General features: G+C 43.1%; 1 protein-coding gene across 1 annotated transcript in view; it reads left to right on the top strand.

Moving 5' to 3' along the window:
• Positions 1–729: 729 nt before the first annotated feature.
• PHACTR3 (phosphatase and actin regulator 3) overlaps positions 730–16,919 on the top strand; it is a 166,572-nt gene continuing 150,382 nt past the window's right edge. The window contains exon 1 of the mRNA XM_065414698.1: positions 730–847. Within this exon, the coding sequence (XP_065270770.1) occupies positions 730–847 (118 nt within the window). The remainder of the gene's footprint in view (positions 848–16,919) is intronic.

The following is a 16,919-nucleotide window of genomic DNA, read 5'->3' as shown; positions in this document are numbered from 1 at the left end:
TGGTCACATGACAGCAGCCCAACCCCCCCACCCCCAGCCAGGGGCTGCTCCTGACTCGCAGCCGAGGGGGTGGGGGAAGATGTGTCTGGGGGGAGGGGAGATGAGGGGGGTTGAAATGCAAACAGCGACAAATTAACAGTAGGACACCCCCAGCTTCCTTCCCCTCCTCCCTCCCCCCCCCACAGGGTCCCCTAGCCGCGCACACCTGCTGCTGCCCTCTCTTTGTGCAGTGCAGGTGTCCCCCCTCCCAGCCCCCTCCCAACCCCACCGTGATGTCACACTCCCTCTCGCGGGGCATGATGGGAGAATCCCAATGTTTTCCAACAGATGCTCTAAGAAGAGCAGCAGATTAAAGCAATTGCAGGAGCGAAGATTTTGTTATTGGGTGGGAGGGGGGAGCAAGGGGGAGGGGAGAGCCCAGCTCATGCCAGCCCCCCACGGAGCAGCATGAAAGCAGCCCCCTGAGCGGCACCGAGAGAAAGTTCGCCAATGAGTGGCAATAGGAGCCCGGCGCATTAGGGGCATCTCTGCGGCTGCTGGATGGTGCAGGTGGGGAGCATTGGCGGGAGCTGGCGGAAGGAGGCCGGGGAAGATGCTGCCGCGGCGGGGGCTGCCTGGCTGAAGCTGCTGGCGCTCTGGACTCCATCCCCCCCTTCCCCATTGTGACCTTGGCTGCCTCCCGTTCCATGAGCGCCTCGTCCTCCCCTCGCCTCTGAGACCCCCCCACCTATGGCTGCAGCGGAAGAAGGGGCCGGCTGTTTTCTCCCGAGAGGCAGGTCCCAGAGTGACCCCAGCATCCTCACGGACTGCGCTGCCTGCGCTGCCCCTGAAGCCGGAGAGAACCCAGGTAACAGCCCCCCCGCCCCCAACAGAGCCGGGGAAAGAGGGGCGTGGAGAGAGGGGGGGACGGGACGCAGAGGGGGCCCCTCTGCTGCAAACCTGCCCGCCAAGGCACGGCAGGAAATTAGGGGCATATTCCCCGCAGTAAAGCCTGAAATGATGCAGGGGCTTAGCTGCAAACAGGATTGTCTCAGAGCCTCCCTGGTGCCTGGCAAGCCCGCGACTGCCTGCAAACTCCGCGTGCACCGGGGAGGGAGGAGCGGGGCTGAGATCAGAGTCTGCCTCCCCCCCCCCACACACACACCTCTCTCGGACTGCATGGGAGGGGTACCTCAAGGCCCGCAGCTCTAGAGCCCCTGGAGCCCAGCATCGGCTGCGAGCAGGCAGGCAGGCATTTCTCAGCACAATAACCGCCCTTGTGTGGACCCACGCAGGTGGCAGCCTTGGGGAGAGCGGCAAGAGCTGCTTTAGCACAGGGGGGTGGACACTCTTCCCCCCCACCCCCTAGCCAGTCCTCCCCTGCCAGGAGGAAGCCATGGGGCAAGCAGGGCAGGGATCCAGCCAGGACTGTCGTTCATGCATGCACCCAGGGAGAGGCCCTGGAGTGAGGAAGGCAGAGTGGCTGGATTTAGAAGCTACAGCACTAAATGCAGAAGGCAGTACTCTTACCTAGGCCAGTGATTAATACTTTGATTCAGGCTTATGCATAGCTGATTTATTACTGTCTGGAGAGGGAGAAAAGGGTCCAGTACAACAGAAGGGAACAGGCTGTTTGGATAGGATCACCATGGAGACAGGAGGAAACAGAGTAATAATTAAATTGCCCCTCTCCCCCCAAGAAGGTAATTTTCACTTCATACAGAGAAGTATAATCTTCTTATGAAGTGTAGTGGCAGAGAGGACTGAGGTACCAATATCCAATCACACTATTCTATTGATAAATGAAAATGAATTATTTCACCAGCACCAGCTAACAAACATTTTCAGCTTAGCTTCACTTTAAAGAATAGTTCTTCCATTAAATACAGATGTCTTTAGTGGTGACGGTATAATTTCAAAGTGCCAATATCAAAGTGATGATGATCCTTTGGAATAAAGAAAAGGTTGGCTCTGCTGGGTGAAGATTTCCTCTAGTCAACTCAGAAACTCCACATAGCTTGAGTGTGATGTGCTTGCAAGGAAAGGCCCAACAACAAGTAACTGGAAGCAGAGGCCATGCTCCAATTTACCCTGACTTTATATAAACAGTGGACCATTTATGAGCTGTAAGGTTTCTTTGTGAGGGTTATTGACATACAGAATGATTAAACAAAACAGGGTAAGCTGTGTGGTTTCTACCACTCTGAGACAATGAAAGATGTGTAAATCTTAGTGGCCCAATATATTGAATTCTAAACATAGAATTCAGGGCCTGACCCCAAAGCTAAAGGAAGCCAGTAGAGAGGTGCCTCTTGAATTAAATGGGTTTTAGATCAGGCCTTAGTTCCTCTTTTGCAGATTGTGATTGAACACTCCCAGCCTTCTTTGATGGGTCTGCTTGCCAAAATCATTCCCAGAGAAGCAGACTATACGTTAATAATTTTGACAATTTTAAGTTTGATTAGTTTTTCTTATCAAACAATTCTGAACATCTTTGTAGCTCTGCAACTAGATGAAACAATGAAATTAATGGAAATGATAGAGGATTTCTCTGATGCCCAATTGTGGTCGTACCCCACATAAAGGGAACAAAGGATGCCTCTAACATGAAGTGCTAGACTTTCTGCTTAAGGGACAATACTGACTGAAAGAGAGGAATCTATGCTTCTGCTATTTGATTTCTGGAGGCAAAAGTGACTAGTGAAAGGAAAATTATATGCATACAATCTAATTTCAGCCCTTTCTTGTATATTTCAAAACAATCAATCAATGTGGGAAACAGCAAATGTAACAGACAATCTAATTTTTAAAATCTATTTGATATAAGGGAAAATAAACACATGCTTTTTTGAAAAGAGGTACTGTTAACAGCACATTTTCTTAAATGAAAATGCCATAATTTAAGACCAAACATCCCAGTGGCATGGCAGCTGCTGCACAAAGTATGCAAAAAAATCTCCCCCTCTCCAAAAAATATACTGCAAAAGCATTATAAAAGGAAACAAAAGGCAACAATACCTACAGCCTGTGTATAGTGTTGTATTATGTAGATTAAGGAAACCCTACATAAATTTGTTTTATTTTTTCATGTAATTTACAAATATGAATTTTGTTAGCAAACAGTTAACATCTAATGTTTGATGTTACATCTAATGTTTTCAGTACTAGTACAACTTTACCTGCAAAATTACAACTTTTTTGCCATCTAATTTGTGGACAAATTGTTTTTCTCTCTATTTCAAAGATTTAAACATAATTTATGCCAGGCTGTGAATTAGCTGTCATCCTACAGAGTTACATTTTCATCTTACTTCCTTACTAATAGAAAGAATAATAATTTGGTTTTATGTTTAGTTCTAAAACCAAACACACATATCTATGGACGCAGAGTCAAAATAACTTTTAGACCTGATCATTCTACAATGTAATGTTTACATTTACATCTCAATCCTGCTTCCATTTAAGCCTTGCTTTAGACATCAGAGGAGTAGAACGGAGTCCTAATTTCAACTTTTAGGTTTCTGAACTGTATTTAAAAGTAGTGGCCTAGTTAAAAACTCAGGCCAAAAGAGATATTATTTATACTTCAAGTTATACAGACAAAAGTGCCAATAGCAAAGTAGAATTCTACAAAATGATTTACAATGTTTACAAAAATATGATTTTTAAGATATGCATGGCAAACTTTAGCATCACAACATAAATCACGTACACAAAAAGTAATCAGCTGGGTGTGAAGTACTCTTTGAATGTATTAGGGGGTTTGTGATCTAATAAAAGTTAGAGGATGATGCTTAAAGAAAGCAGTTATCCATGTAATTGGGCAGTTAACCTAACTAAATGGCTTTTATAAAGGAAGATAACCAATATCACATCACTGACCTTGGCAAAAGCACAAGGGTAACATTTATTCAAGGATGAATTATGGAAAAAAAATCCAATATGTTAGGCACAAACATATGGCTTTCCTTCAGCGCCTGGCATACAGATTTTGTTCTTGGATCAAACCTTTACTGAGGTCAGTACTGAAAACCAGTCACCTTGACCTTGTGGTTGTGTTCGACTGTTTTTTTCTTGGTGGAGGGACACTGAGTATTCAATTTTTTAATTTTATTTCTTTGGCCACAAAGACTTGGATTTAATTGAACAACTGGAGGGCTGAGCGGCCTTCTGCTCCAACGTTTACTTGGCTGTGCCTACACTGGGAAAACGCATCATGATAGAAAATGTGGTAACAGATATTAGTTAACGTGTTTTCTAGAGTTTCATTTCCCCGGTGTAGCCATGGCCTTTGTTTAAGCAAGTTGCATATCCCTCCTCTTGATCTATGAAGTCCCAGTATGAGTGTTTTTTGGCCCCATCATTAGCCAGGAGTACATGCAGTGACACTGACATCAGAAGATGCAGAGGCAATACCCTTTAGTTTTCCATCCATCCATCCAAGAGAGCTCAGTTCTGGGGCAATATCAGTTTTTCAGTGAGCTCCTGCTTTTTATCCAATTTTACAGCCAAGTTGAATGAGGCACAGCAAGGTTATACACTTGCTCAAGTCATATAGCGAATCAGTGACTCAGCTGGGACGAGAGCCCAGAATGCTTCAGGTAATCACTAGACTAGATCTCCTTCTGGCTGATTTGGACAAGTCAAATGGCAGACTCAGGGACCTTCCTATGAACAGATTGTGCTGAAAGACTTTTGCCCTATGTTAGGAAACTATCTAGTTGGAATTGAAGTCTGTCTTTTTGGGCTGGGATACTACTTGGAGCCAAATCCTCCGAAGGCTTTCCCCAGGTCTGGGATAAGTTATCTTCTTTTTCTTTATATGGTTCAAAAACAAGCTCCTTCTTCCTGTATGAGGAAGGGACGTCTAAAGTACCTAATTGGCCAGACTCCATGCAGATACTAAGAGAACTTGCTTGTGCAAATAGTTTCAGAGCTTGATTTTCAGAAGTGCTGAGCACCCACAATTCTGGCTGTTGCCATTCGGAGCTGCAATTGCTCATTATCTCTGACAAAAATCAGGCCCATATTTATAGTGGGGTTTTTATTATACAGTATTCTCTGTACAAATGAAAAGTTATTACCTTGATTTACTACAAAATTACAGCAAATGCACAGGCCAGTGCTAAATTCTGTTCCAAAATCTGCTTTGTAAAATTGTTTTTAAAATGATATGTTAAACTGCATATTATAAAATGTTCCTACAGCAAATAAAAGACATGATGTTCAGTACATGTAGACAACAGGCTTAACAGTAACATGTGTTACTAAATAACAGGCCTACAAATCTGCTAATAATTAGACCCTTCACATGCCTTTAATTAATAACAGCTCCTTGAAGTGATCTTTGATCATATGGCAGCCATGGTCTGAGAATGAAGTGTAGGTTTTGTCTGCAGTGGGCATCATTACCAAGTGGACATTTCCCAGCTGCAGTGATTCGTTTAACAAGTTTAAATGTAAGGAATGCTGGAAGTATTGTTGGTAAGAGCGATGGATTGGTTTTTTTTAAGTGGAGCCATCTGTATTTTATCATGAAAAAGCAAATTCAAATAAGTGCATTTTGGGTTGAGATTCAGTGAACTCTTGTACCACCAGTGAGCTCAAGTTGACTAGGTTCTTGAAAGCTGGTGAGTTCTTTGCCCTGGTGAGAATGAATACAATATTGCAAATTTAAGGCCTGATCTGTCAATCTTCACTCAGCCATGTCTGGGGCACGGGTCACTTGTTGGTTTGTACTAGAGTAACTGGTGGATTCTTTGCAACTTGAAGTCTTTCGGTCAAGATTGGAGGACTTCAGTAACTCAGCCAGAGCTTATGGGCCTATTGAGTGTGTGGGTGGGTGAGGTTCTGTGGCCTGCAACATGCAGGTGGTCAGACTGATAGACTTTAAGGCTGGAAGGGACCATCGTGGTTATGAGTCTGTGTTGTCCCATTAAGATCAGTAGGACTTTTTTGCTGAGTAAGGATTGAAAGGGCCAGGTGATTAGAAGCACATTCTAAACGTGGGAGGCCCATAGAAATTCCTCTAACTACACATGGAGCTTCCTTACACTAAGATGCTTGGGATCCAGTCCAGCCTATTAATATTATGTACAGAACCCATCTGCGCCATGATCTCATTCAGAAACAGAATTTTGTTTGTTAGTGCAGCATGCTCAGTGCTGGAGCAGTGCATCAGCTAGAGAAGGAATACCCCCACCACCATTACCCGTTAGGGTTTTCAGATCCTCATATGACAGGTGTTTTCAAACATAAGACCAGTAGATGTTTAAACAGGGCACAATTCTACAAAAGTGTTTAGGACATCAAGCAAAAACTACGTATCCTATTGCAACTTTAGGGGCATTTAAGTAGACAGCATTTAATTATAACCTAAGTTGAAAGCTGTCAAGAACACTATGGTTAAACACCCTTGCTCAAGAGAAGATAAATGGTGCGGGAAATTTGATTTGAGTCACAGAAGATAGAATCACACAGGGAAAGATGGTGACAACAGAGACTCTGAAGCAATCCTATAAGTCATCTTAAGTGGCTTACACCCATCTCCCACCACCCCTGAAAAAAAAATGTTTGGGAGAAAGAGGCCATAGAAGAAGAAGTCTGGAATTTAAGACACAAACCAGATCTTAAGATCCTGCACCTGTGTCTCAAACAGATGGTGAAGCTGAAATAGTTCCTTCATTGTACATTTCCAGCAATCAAAGGGAAGAGGAGAGACTGGTAGTCTCATTTGGGTCTTAGATCATTAAAAAATGGAACTTCACAGAAAAAGAGAGCAAATTAATGTCAAAGCTTAACTAGTGAAGAAAGACAGACAACTATAATAAAATGAGAGTCTACCCGCCCAACAATTTAGATGCAGGGACCATGGGTCCTACAGAATGAAAGAAACCTAATTTGTAGAAGGGCACTATTATGCCAGGCATCACTTACAAAACTACCAAGCTAAAGAATTATTTTTCAGAATTGACACAATATTCTTCTTCAGTAACAGATACACCCCACTAACGGTCCATTGTACCTTACCCTTCCTCCAGTGGAAAACCAAGGAGCTATTGTAGAACTAACAGTAGTGTTGGATCTCCTAGCTTCTGTATCAGCTCAGCGCATCAGATTCCTGAGTTCTAGACGTGGAAGAGATATGCCTCGTACATGTCAATATAAAACAGTGCTGTAGGCTCAAGCACTGAGCCTGTTGAAAACTCTTAGTCAGTAGACATGAATTCTTTCAGTTGCACAATAACTCATGCTGATGTGCCCACAATCTCACTATATATGGAACATCTTTGTTCCAGATACGCACAGCTGTGTGCATGCCAAAAGTTGATCCAGCCACATAAATAAAAGCAACTAATGTGATCAACATTAAGGCTGGGTTTGGAGGGAGATCCATTAGAAAGTCTACAATACCACCTCTTGTACTCCTCATTGTTTTCCCTTTATCACCTGTCATCATTCAGAAGATGCTGTGGCAAGAGACCTTCGTGAAGTTAGGCAGTTACTTTGCCAGACTGCTCAGAAGGTGAGAGAAACTAGATTTTTTGCTCCTTTTATGTTGTCTCTTTTGGAAGAGGGAAGCATTTATTATTGCTCAGTACAGCACAATGGAAAACATTAGGACATCAGCTATAACTCAACCAACTCTTTAGGGAAAGTCATGAGGAAACAACAGCCAGTACAGGAATACTCTTCATCTGTCTGTCTGTTTTTATAGGCATAACATACACTGGATATGCCGTTGCACTTCCTTTTACAACCCTACTGTGGGTTCCCTTGGCCTCTTCTGGGTTGATATAGAGTGCTCAGATTTTAAGTTAACATTCATTGCTGTTCTGATTTGTTCCTCCAAATTCATTTTGACGAGTCTAGTAGCATTGGAGAGTTTTTTAGGTTAACATTAAACATGTGCTGAAGACCAATCAAAATCTATGGGAGGGTGAGTGTGTCAGGGATGGGAAATTAGTGCATGGTGCTGTGCCAGATCTGTGGCTGGCACGACAGTCCCTTACACCAGGGACCATTTAGGTCTAATTCTGATCTGTCCAACACGTCAAGTAGATTTTCAAATAGATTACAATGGTCATAAATCACAGCTAATTTACAGTTTAAATACTTCAATCAGGTCAACTATTAATTGCCTTCCCCCCAAGTTCAATGATCCCTGTTTCATCAGGTCTCCATGAGCCAGTGCATTCTATTACTTTTGTTTCTTTGCCCTGGATTGTACTCCTTACACCTTATCTATATTTTTCATCAATTAAGTTGGCAAAAACTGGACCCTTTGCTCCAAATGTGGTGAAACCAGAGGCCTGTAAAGATTGTTTCTTTGGAAAGCAACATGCCCTTCAATATAGGCCAGCATTTTAGCCTTCTTCACTGTCATTATCCACTGAACTGAAAATGCCCCTGTCAATATATCCTTTCCCTCCAGTTACTAATTCATTCCCATCTAAATTAAACTGCTCGGGCAGCATCTTTACTTCAGTTTATTGGCACACAATTAATTCTTAGATGTGTGAAATTTCATGATTCAACTCAGAGTCCTTTCACCTAGACTGCGAATGTTCTTCTGGAACTCACCCACATGCCCATATGTTTTAACAATACCACTGACTTTAGGGACCACACCTACAAAGATTTTCTACTGCACCTCTCTTTTATTCCTGCATTTGAAGCCAGTGGAACTATGTCCAGGAGAACAAACCTTCATAGGGGTTTACACACGAGTAAAAATATGCATGATAGTAACTTATCTGCATATTTAATAATCGCATATTCCCTCTGCATCTAGCTTGTTAATACACCCGTTTTAAAATCCAGCTCCCACTAGAGAACCCCTGAAGAGCTCCTCCTTGCTGGTTTGCATGAATAGATACCCTTAACTCACGACCTCTGCTTTCTTCCCACTATCCAGTTTTTTTTATCCTCACCTAACCCATACTTAAGGAGTCAAGTCAGACTGTGGTGGAAGCTGTAGACTTTGAAGTCTTAATGCTGCTTTTACAGCAGTTGAATGAGATTGATGAATATATATATTATTCATGGGGTTTGTTATTTTAAAACTTAGCCATGCTGGGATGGTTTCCGGAGTTGGGACATCAGGCAGCTAGCCAGATATTAGAGAAGTCTAGTGTTCTGTAAGTGAAATATAGAACTGCATGTAAGAAATGTGTTTTACATTTCTCTTTTAATCCCAAATTCGCCAGCAGTTTGAATGTTATGGAGTAGCTATTTAATACATTTAAAACTTGATATCCAAGATGTGGAAATACTGTCTCATATCATTGCTGGTCACCAGAGTTTCCAATGTTAGCTCAGCATCCACAATAACCTCGTGAAAATAGTTGTAATTGTTTTATGATTTGTTTGCTTCTGTGGAGCCCTCTGCATCCGTAGTGACCCTTGAGGACCCTCTATTTTCACTCACCCCCACACCTTTTCCTTTATATCACAACCACATTTTTCGGTAACAGAAGGAAGACTGGACAGAATTCCTCTTTGGAGCCTGGCAGCGGTTCTCTTAAATTGACGCAAGGTTGCTGCTGAAAGCATGTATTCCCCCACCCCGCCCCCACGCAGGCACTAAGCATGCTGTTTCTTGGCTCAGTTACCCCCACTTTGATCACCCTCTTGCAAGCAAAGCACATGGAGCATAGGATTGGGCCCAAATGCAGGTGTCTGAGATTGGACTAGGTAGCTCAATCCAGGCCTATCACATAGGGGTGAAAAAAACATTGTTTCTAGGCAACTGGGCTAGTAATTTTGAGCTCTAACATCATTTGTTTCCTTTGTTGGTTCAGATTTGATTTTGGCAAAAAACCAGTGCGAGTGCCTTTTGAATATTTCATTTCTCCTTGTTCCAATTGCTGCCTTCTCCATGCACCATAAGAATGAACTCAGTCATGGTCATACAAGTGGCTTTCTTTTCCTTTACCTCTCAGCTGCAGCTTCAATATTATGGCATTGATGCCAAAGGCAGCACGGATGGCATTACACACTGTGAAAACAATGCATGGTGTTTTTAAAGGGAGTCAGCGATGACAAAGAGAAGCAGAGGATGTCTAGCTACTATATTTACATGTTTCAATGAAAATAAGTTCTTAACCCGAATCTTAACAGACAAGCTTCAAAATGAATATCAAATAAAAGCCCCTTTTCTTTCAAAGCTGCAATAATCACATACATCACACTCAAGGAATTACTGCCCTCTCCGGTGTAGTCCTCTACAAAGAGCGTTTCTGTCTGTTCCCCTACTTGAACACTTCAAATGTTTCCATGCATCATAACAGGGAACAGTCAGAGCTGCAAAAATCAGATGATTTGGGGCCACATCCTGCAGACACAACTACTGTCATTGGTGGTGTTAATTCATGTCTTCACCCATCAGCTCACAGAGAGAAGACTGATTGTGCCAGGCACTGTACAAACATATAATAAGAGACAGTCCCTGCCATAAATAGTTGCAATCTAAAGACAGCCCAAAGGGTGGAATAAAGAAAGCTGTTCCCGCATTTTACAGATGGGGAACTGAGTTCCAGAGAGATTAAGCCATTTGCCCAAGGTCTCACAGGCAGTCTGTCGTAGAGCTGGGAAAGGAAGCCTGGTTTCCCGAATCTTAGTACAGTGCCTAAAGCACAAGATCATCCTCACACCGAATGGGACTACTCACACAAGGAAAATTAATGACGTGCTTAGGTGTCTGACGACTCTGGTCTATGTTTGTAACCCACAAATACATAACTTGTAAGAGAGAAATGGTGCTGAGGGGGAGTGGTGAGGAGGAGAAAAGAAAAACACCCAAGATTGATATCTCGCTCTCTCTTTATATATATATGTAACCCTTCTGCCCATCTAAGTTGGCAGCAACAAGGGCCGGGTTCTGTATCTAGGGGTTCCGTTTCAATAACGCAATGCAAAACTGGCTTGAGCCCCCACCCAGTGACCTGGGACAATTACATACCACCCCCCGGGAGCCTCTAAGAGGCAATACTTCCCCTCTCACAAGCACAGAGTCTGAGTGTAGCAGAAAATGTTTAATAACATGAGGTAAACGACATCAGCATTAAATTGAAAAAAACACCACAAACAGGATTCATAACACAAACCATGAGCAAAAGATCCACCCCAGCAAATTGGGCCATGTCCTTTTCCCTTTGGTTCTTGAATCTAGCAACCCAAAAATCACCCAGAGTCCCCAAAGTCCAACACCCCCAAAGTCTCTTGGGTCCAGCAACCACCCAAAGTGCCAAAAGTCCAACAACCCCCAAAGTCTCTGTCCCTGGTCAGTGCAGCCCCAGAGTAAAAGGGGGGCACGCAGGGTGTTAAGGGGCACCTTACGTGATCCGAGGCCGACCGGCCATCTCTCCATGGGGTTCCGCCGCAGCCTTCACCACGAGCCAGTCCACTTCCTGCTGTCGCACGAACTGCTCTGCTCTACGAGCTGCTCCGCTCACCGACCTGTGAGCCGCTCCAGCCGTCCCCGCAAATGGCTCCGCTCACCAAGCTGTGAGCCGCTCCAGCCGTCCCCGCAAACGGCTCCGCTGGCCGTTCCTTGGGCCGCTCCAACCGTCCCCACAAGGCTCCGCGCCGCTCCACCACCCGCTTAACAATATAGCTTCAGGCTCCCCCACTAGTTAACACAGCACTCAGTGATCTCAGCATCTCTTAAACTTTAGCTCTTTTGTGATTTCAGCTCGTAGTAGGGGAGCCCCAGTGCTGGTGAATTCCCAAAGTGGCCCAAAGTGAATTCAGCTCAGCAGTCTGTAACTAGACTCCTAATGGAATCAAAGTTAGCTCTGACATTCAACAGTGGAGAGAGGCAGTGGTGCAATTGGTGTTTCAGGCCCTCAAAGGGGGCCCATACCATCGGGTACAAATACCTGTCCCCATCCTCTCTCAATTCACTGGGTTGTGGAACCCATGTCCCTTGTCTAGCAAGTGCTACTTAGGTGATGGTGAGACCCTCTGTCATAAAACAGTTTCATTGTCCTTGATTCACATAATCAGGGTAACAACACTTCATTCCTCCTGCCCCAACAACAGAGAAACTGGGGATCCCACCCCATCCAAAGTAACCACTATCAGTTGCTGTTGTCTCATGCCAGGCGGGTGGGTGTGCCTATGCAAACAAGATCAGCCCCTGGAGTTCTTTTCCACACTCGCCATAATTCACCACCAGATGTCAGGGTAGAGCTTATCCTGACTCTGCTTATATAACACCCCCCCCCCCTACATTTTCTGGTTCTGTGATTTCCAGCATGATCGATAAAAGATCTAGAAGATTTGATTAGTTATGAAAGAAGAATTTATGGCATTCTGCTCCCAAGAGTCTGATTCAGTATCAGAGAAGTCCATGAACATTCATGGGCAGGTATGTTTGTGAACAAGTCGCTGATCCCACACCACAAGGAAAGTTGGAGCTGGGAAAAGCCAACTGCAAACTTTCTATTTGTTAAAACTTTTGATCTACAGATTCAGCCTCTGCTCAATATTATTGCATCTGCTTGAAAATAAGGAACCGGCCAGCACTATTGATAACATAATAAGAGTTGCAATTCAAAGGGCATTGAATCAATCTCACGCAAAGTATCTCGGGATCAGATCCCATGTGAGAGAGAACATAACAGAATGGAAGTTTCATACCTGAGCTGCAAGGGAGCTGTGTCACTTTGTGAAATGTGTTTATATTAAAAAAAAAAAAATCAATGTTCCCTAGAGTTCCTCTTTACATTGCATTTTTAACCCCTTAAAATACCTGACTCCATGATATTTCAAATAGATTTTTTTTGAAGTTATACATTTTAATCCGGATTTTCATTCATATGTAGGGCATATAAGTCAAAAATGAAAGTTAGAATAAATTGAGTTTTGAAGGGCAGATTATTAGAAACAGGAATTTAAAATGGCCAAATGGGGAAAATGGAATTTCAGACACTTTGCTTTAATAAGTACCATGTTTCTTTAAATGTGCATGTATATATGTTTGTACAGCACCTAGCACAATGGAATCCTGATCCATAACTGGGGCTACTAGACACTACTGCAATACAATAAGATATTATATACAGGACCAAGATTTCCCCAAGGAATTCCAGCATCTAATGATGTTGTTGCTGATGTTTTTGTTTTCCTCTCTCAGAACCACCTTTGCAAATTCCATTTTGTAAACTACTTGACCATTTCTTACACCTGGGGGGGTAAGAAGGGCAGAGCTGACCATTTTTGCTGGGACATGGTCCCTGAAATTTAAGATTTTTTCATCCGCATATCAGTACTCTGTTAAACGCCTGCTAACTTAAACAAGGATGCATTTTATTTCTTTAAAGGGGAGTTCTGCGGAGTAATTTAAATTCCTCTCAATATAATTGGCAATTGTGTTCTTATGACCATATATTGGGCTTAATCCATGTGAGGTTCCACCACTGAATAAGGTAGATACATGGTTCATTAACCAGACATGACCAGAAACTGGCCCTACATCTTGGGTTTGGCATCACTTGTTAGATTTAAATATATGACAAGATTTTGTATTTCAGTTTCAGGGATCTGATCCAACAGGGGTTTAATAAAACTGTGTACAAACACCACTTGATTAATTCTTACACTTTTGCAATTAGAAACTCATTTTAACAGAGCCTCTTCTGCGCAACAATCCAGCTCCGGTTTTCAATCACAGGCCACCTAATGGTGGGGGGAAATTGCCATGAATCATTAAGGTTGCAGACATATATATAGCATACTTGAACCTGTATGGAAAGCATTACAAAATATGTAATTAAAGTGAAACACCTGTTGGAGTGTAGGATGCTGCTTAACTTGACTTTAGTAGCAAAGGAGACAGTGATCAGCATTGATCTCACATACTGATATTAACTGGGTTAGACTGTAGAGGGCTTGAGGATTCATTTGTCTTCTCTGGAATTTTACTGTTTGAAACCTTTAAATAGGAACAAGTTATAGAAAAATTAAACATCAGGAGCCTGGCTTTTAAACAAGTTAGGCACAGAGCTTGATTGCACAAATAGTACACAAACCCACACTTAAATTGCAAATGCACAGTCGTTTGATTTCATGTACAAATTAGATTCACCACATGCCTAATATTTAAAAACCAGGCTCTGGATATAAATGAAGATGTTTTAGGATTAGTGGGTCAATTATTATTTGTGCAGTACTTTGAACATGTAATGAGTTAAATAAGTGATAAGAGATGTTTTTCTAGGAGTTACTAACTGTTTACTTTTGTCATTAGTTACGTGACTATAATAATTTTCCACAACCTTTAGCTTGGAGAGTTTTTTCCAGATTGGTCTATTAATGCTGCAGTTAATGGGTTACACGATTGATTGATTTAGAGCCTTCAGTCAATTGTTCCTTGCCAGATTGCGGTTTTTCAAAGTGCAAGGTAATATCTAGAATTAATTACCCCGCCTTCTCTAATCACGTCTGCCTTATAAATACCAATAAGTAAAGCAAAATGTGAGGGCCTCATATTGCTTCTTATCTAGCTAGAGTTTAAATAATAATGCAGTGGAGCCTCTGTGCCCATTAAATCCAGAGCCTTGGTCTCTGAAATCCACGTTGATGTATTGTCCGTAATGTATACACAATTTACACATGCCCTAGGGAGCACAGACTAACCACAGGAAGCAGGTCAATAATTTGATGCGTGAGTCTACATAAATATTTCAATGAGATGATCTTAATCAAAGAGTATCTGATCTTGCTTTTTGGAGTGCACTGTTGTTACTTTAACAGATGTAACTCAAACATGTAACCATAGAAACACATATAAGCAATACAGGTTTCCCTGCAGAAAGGGCTGCATGGTGATTACATTTAAAGAAGTTATGCTGCATAGCTAGGTTGGTGTGCAAAAGGCGGATTAGATAACCCTTCCCTTGTTCTATTCGTTTGAGCACCCTCACTCCATTCTGCTGCTGTATAACCAGCAACAGGACTAGCTTGCAGTGGTGCAGTGCCCTGGGCCAGGCCTGTACCTCCGTTTCTCTCTTCCCACCCACCCCCTCTCCTCACGTCAGATCCCTTTGGTCATCGAGGCTCCACCTCTGCCTTGCCCCCATTTATTTATTGTGAATGTGTCTGGTTTCATCCTGCTTCCCACTGTGACCAGGCCTCCTGCTTTCAGCCTGCACTGAACCTTCTTCTTGTTGCTGTGACACAACCTGGAAGCAGAGCAAAGGCAGCCCTGGGGGACAAGCACTCAAAGCAAACACTCAATCTCAGATCTCAACACTCCCCTCCCTGTACAAGTTCATTCGCCCACAGGACCAGCTCTGCTAACTCAGAGGCATGCCGACCAATGTCAGGCGAAGCCAGCCCTTTGAGAAAGTTTCCTGGCTCTTGCAAGTGATTTAGTTTTAATCAAATGAAGCGAATCTTTATGGGATAGTTAAGAACTTTGGGCCAGACTCAGTCTCAGTCAGAAATGGGAAGTTCAGGCAGAGAAAAACTGCCCTAACGAGGGCAGCTAGGTAATCTCCTGATGTAGGGGAATTCCTATGGGGCATAAAGCCAGCCTGGCTAGCTCTGTCACACAATCTTCCCTTCAACCAAAGCCTGCAGTCAGGGCCGGATTTAGGGGTAGGTGACCGCTTGGGGTGCTCTTTTTATTGTTAGCGACCAAAGGGAAAATAGAATGTTTGAAGTAAAATGTTTTAGGTATTCCATATGTGGCTTCATTTTTCACTAACCTCCTAGAATGTTTTGGACCTTTGTAGAATCTTGTGGAACCTTCCAGACTTTGAGAAGTACATTTTCCTTGAACCTCCTGGAATTTGTCAGCCATGACCTCGTGGGTATATAAGGGGTGGGACATCGCCAGTCAGTCAGTGAGATATAAGAACAAATTGAATTGAAGTGAGAGACGAGACTGATATTGTGAACCTTGTTTTATTGTGCAATTGTGAAAGTGTACTTGTGTTTTAAGACTTGAAGAGTGCAACTAATAAAGGACATATATAATGAGACGCCAGAGATATCTATCGAAACCCTATCTACGCAACAGTATAAAAATACCTCTACTTCTTTTGCCATGCTTAACATGTAATGTTTGATGACTTTCTAAGACTGCGGAACATAGACTTTTGCTCTCCCTAATACAGCCCCCCCCATAGAAAATAAAAGATGCCCTCTGGAGCTCAGTATAGGAAGCGAAAAGCTCAATTGCAATCTAGTTTGCAGCAAGAGGGGCAAATCTGAACTGCAGGACTGGGTTAACATTCTAAGACAGTCACCTACAGTCACACTATTTAGTACTGGTCTACCCAATGTTGGTGCACAGTTCAATTTCTTGATGTTAGTACATTTCAGTTACTCTTAAAATTCAAAAGTCTCTTAGAGGAAAAGCTTAGAGGAAATGAATATTTTTATTTGCTTATATATGGCATGAATAAATACAGATTTACAGATCCTAGAGTGAAAAAGTAGTTTTATATGACAGGGATAAATCATGTATGTAAATTGTGCATCAAAGTCGCGAAATGGGCTACAAATGCAATAAAAAAATAAGATATGAAAAAGTTTAACAAACGGGGGGTGAGGGGCACCAAAGATGCTCCTCGCCTGGGACACCATTTGGTCTAGGGCCAGCCCTGCCTGTAGCATAGGGGCTGTGCTGGGGTTGGTCCACAGTAGCAGTTGCCATGGCCAGAATACTTTATTCTTTAGCAAGCCTCAGCTACCAGAACAGTCCCGAGGAACCCTTGGGCTGTTTTGAGTTATGCTGGGGGAACTGGCTGCCAACTGGCCCCAGGATCGGAGGACCGGAAAGGTGGCAAAGAGGCACCTTCCCATCCCAACCCCCAGGGTCCTGCTGGGTACAGTTTGGCTGGACTTGAAGATCTGGCCTGTTAGGAATGTGCACGGGGAGGGACCTAGAACAGGGTTTAGAGTTTCCCTTCAAGTAGTTCTACTGC

The sequence above is a fragment of the Emys orbicularis genome, chromosome 12 (genome assembly GCF_028017835.1).
Source record: "Emys orbicularis isolate rEmyOrb1 chromosome 12, rEmyOrb1.hap1, whole genome shotgun sequence".
Lineage (NCBI taxonomy): Eukaryota > Metazoa > Chordata > Testudines > Emydidae > Emys > Emys orbicularis.
The sequence above is the reverse complement of the archived record's forward strand: the minus strand, read 5'-3'. Positions and strand labels throughout refer to the sequence as shown.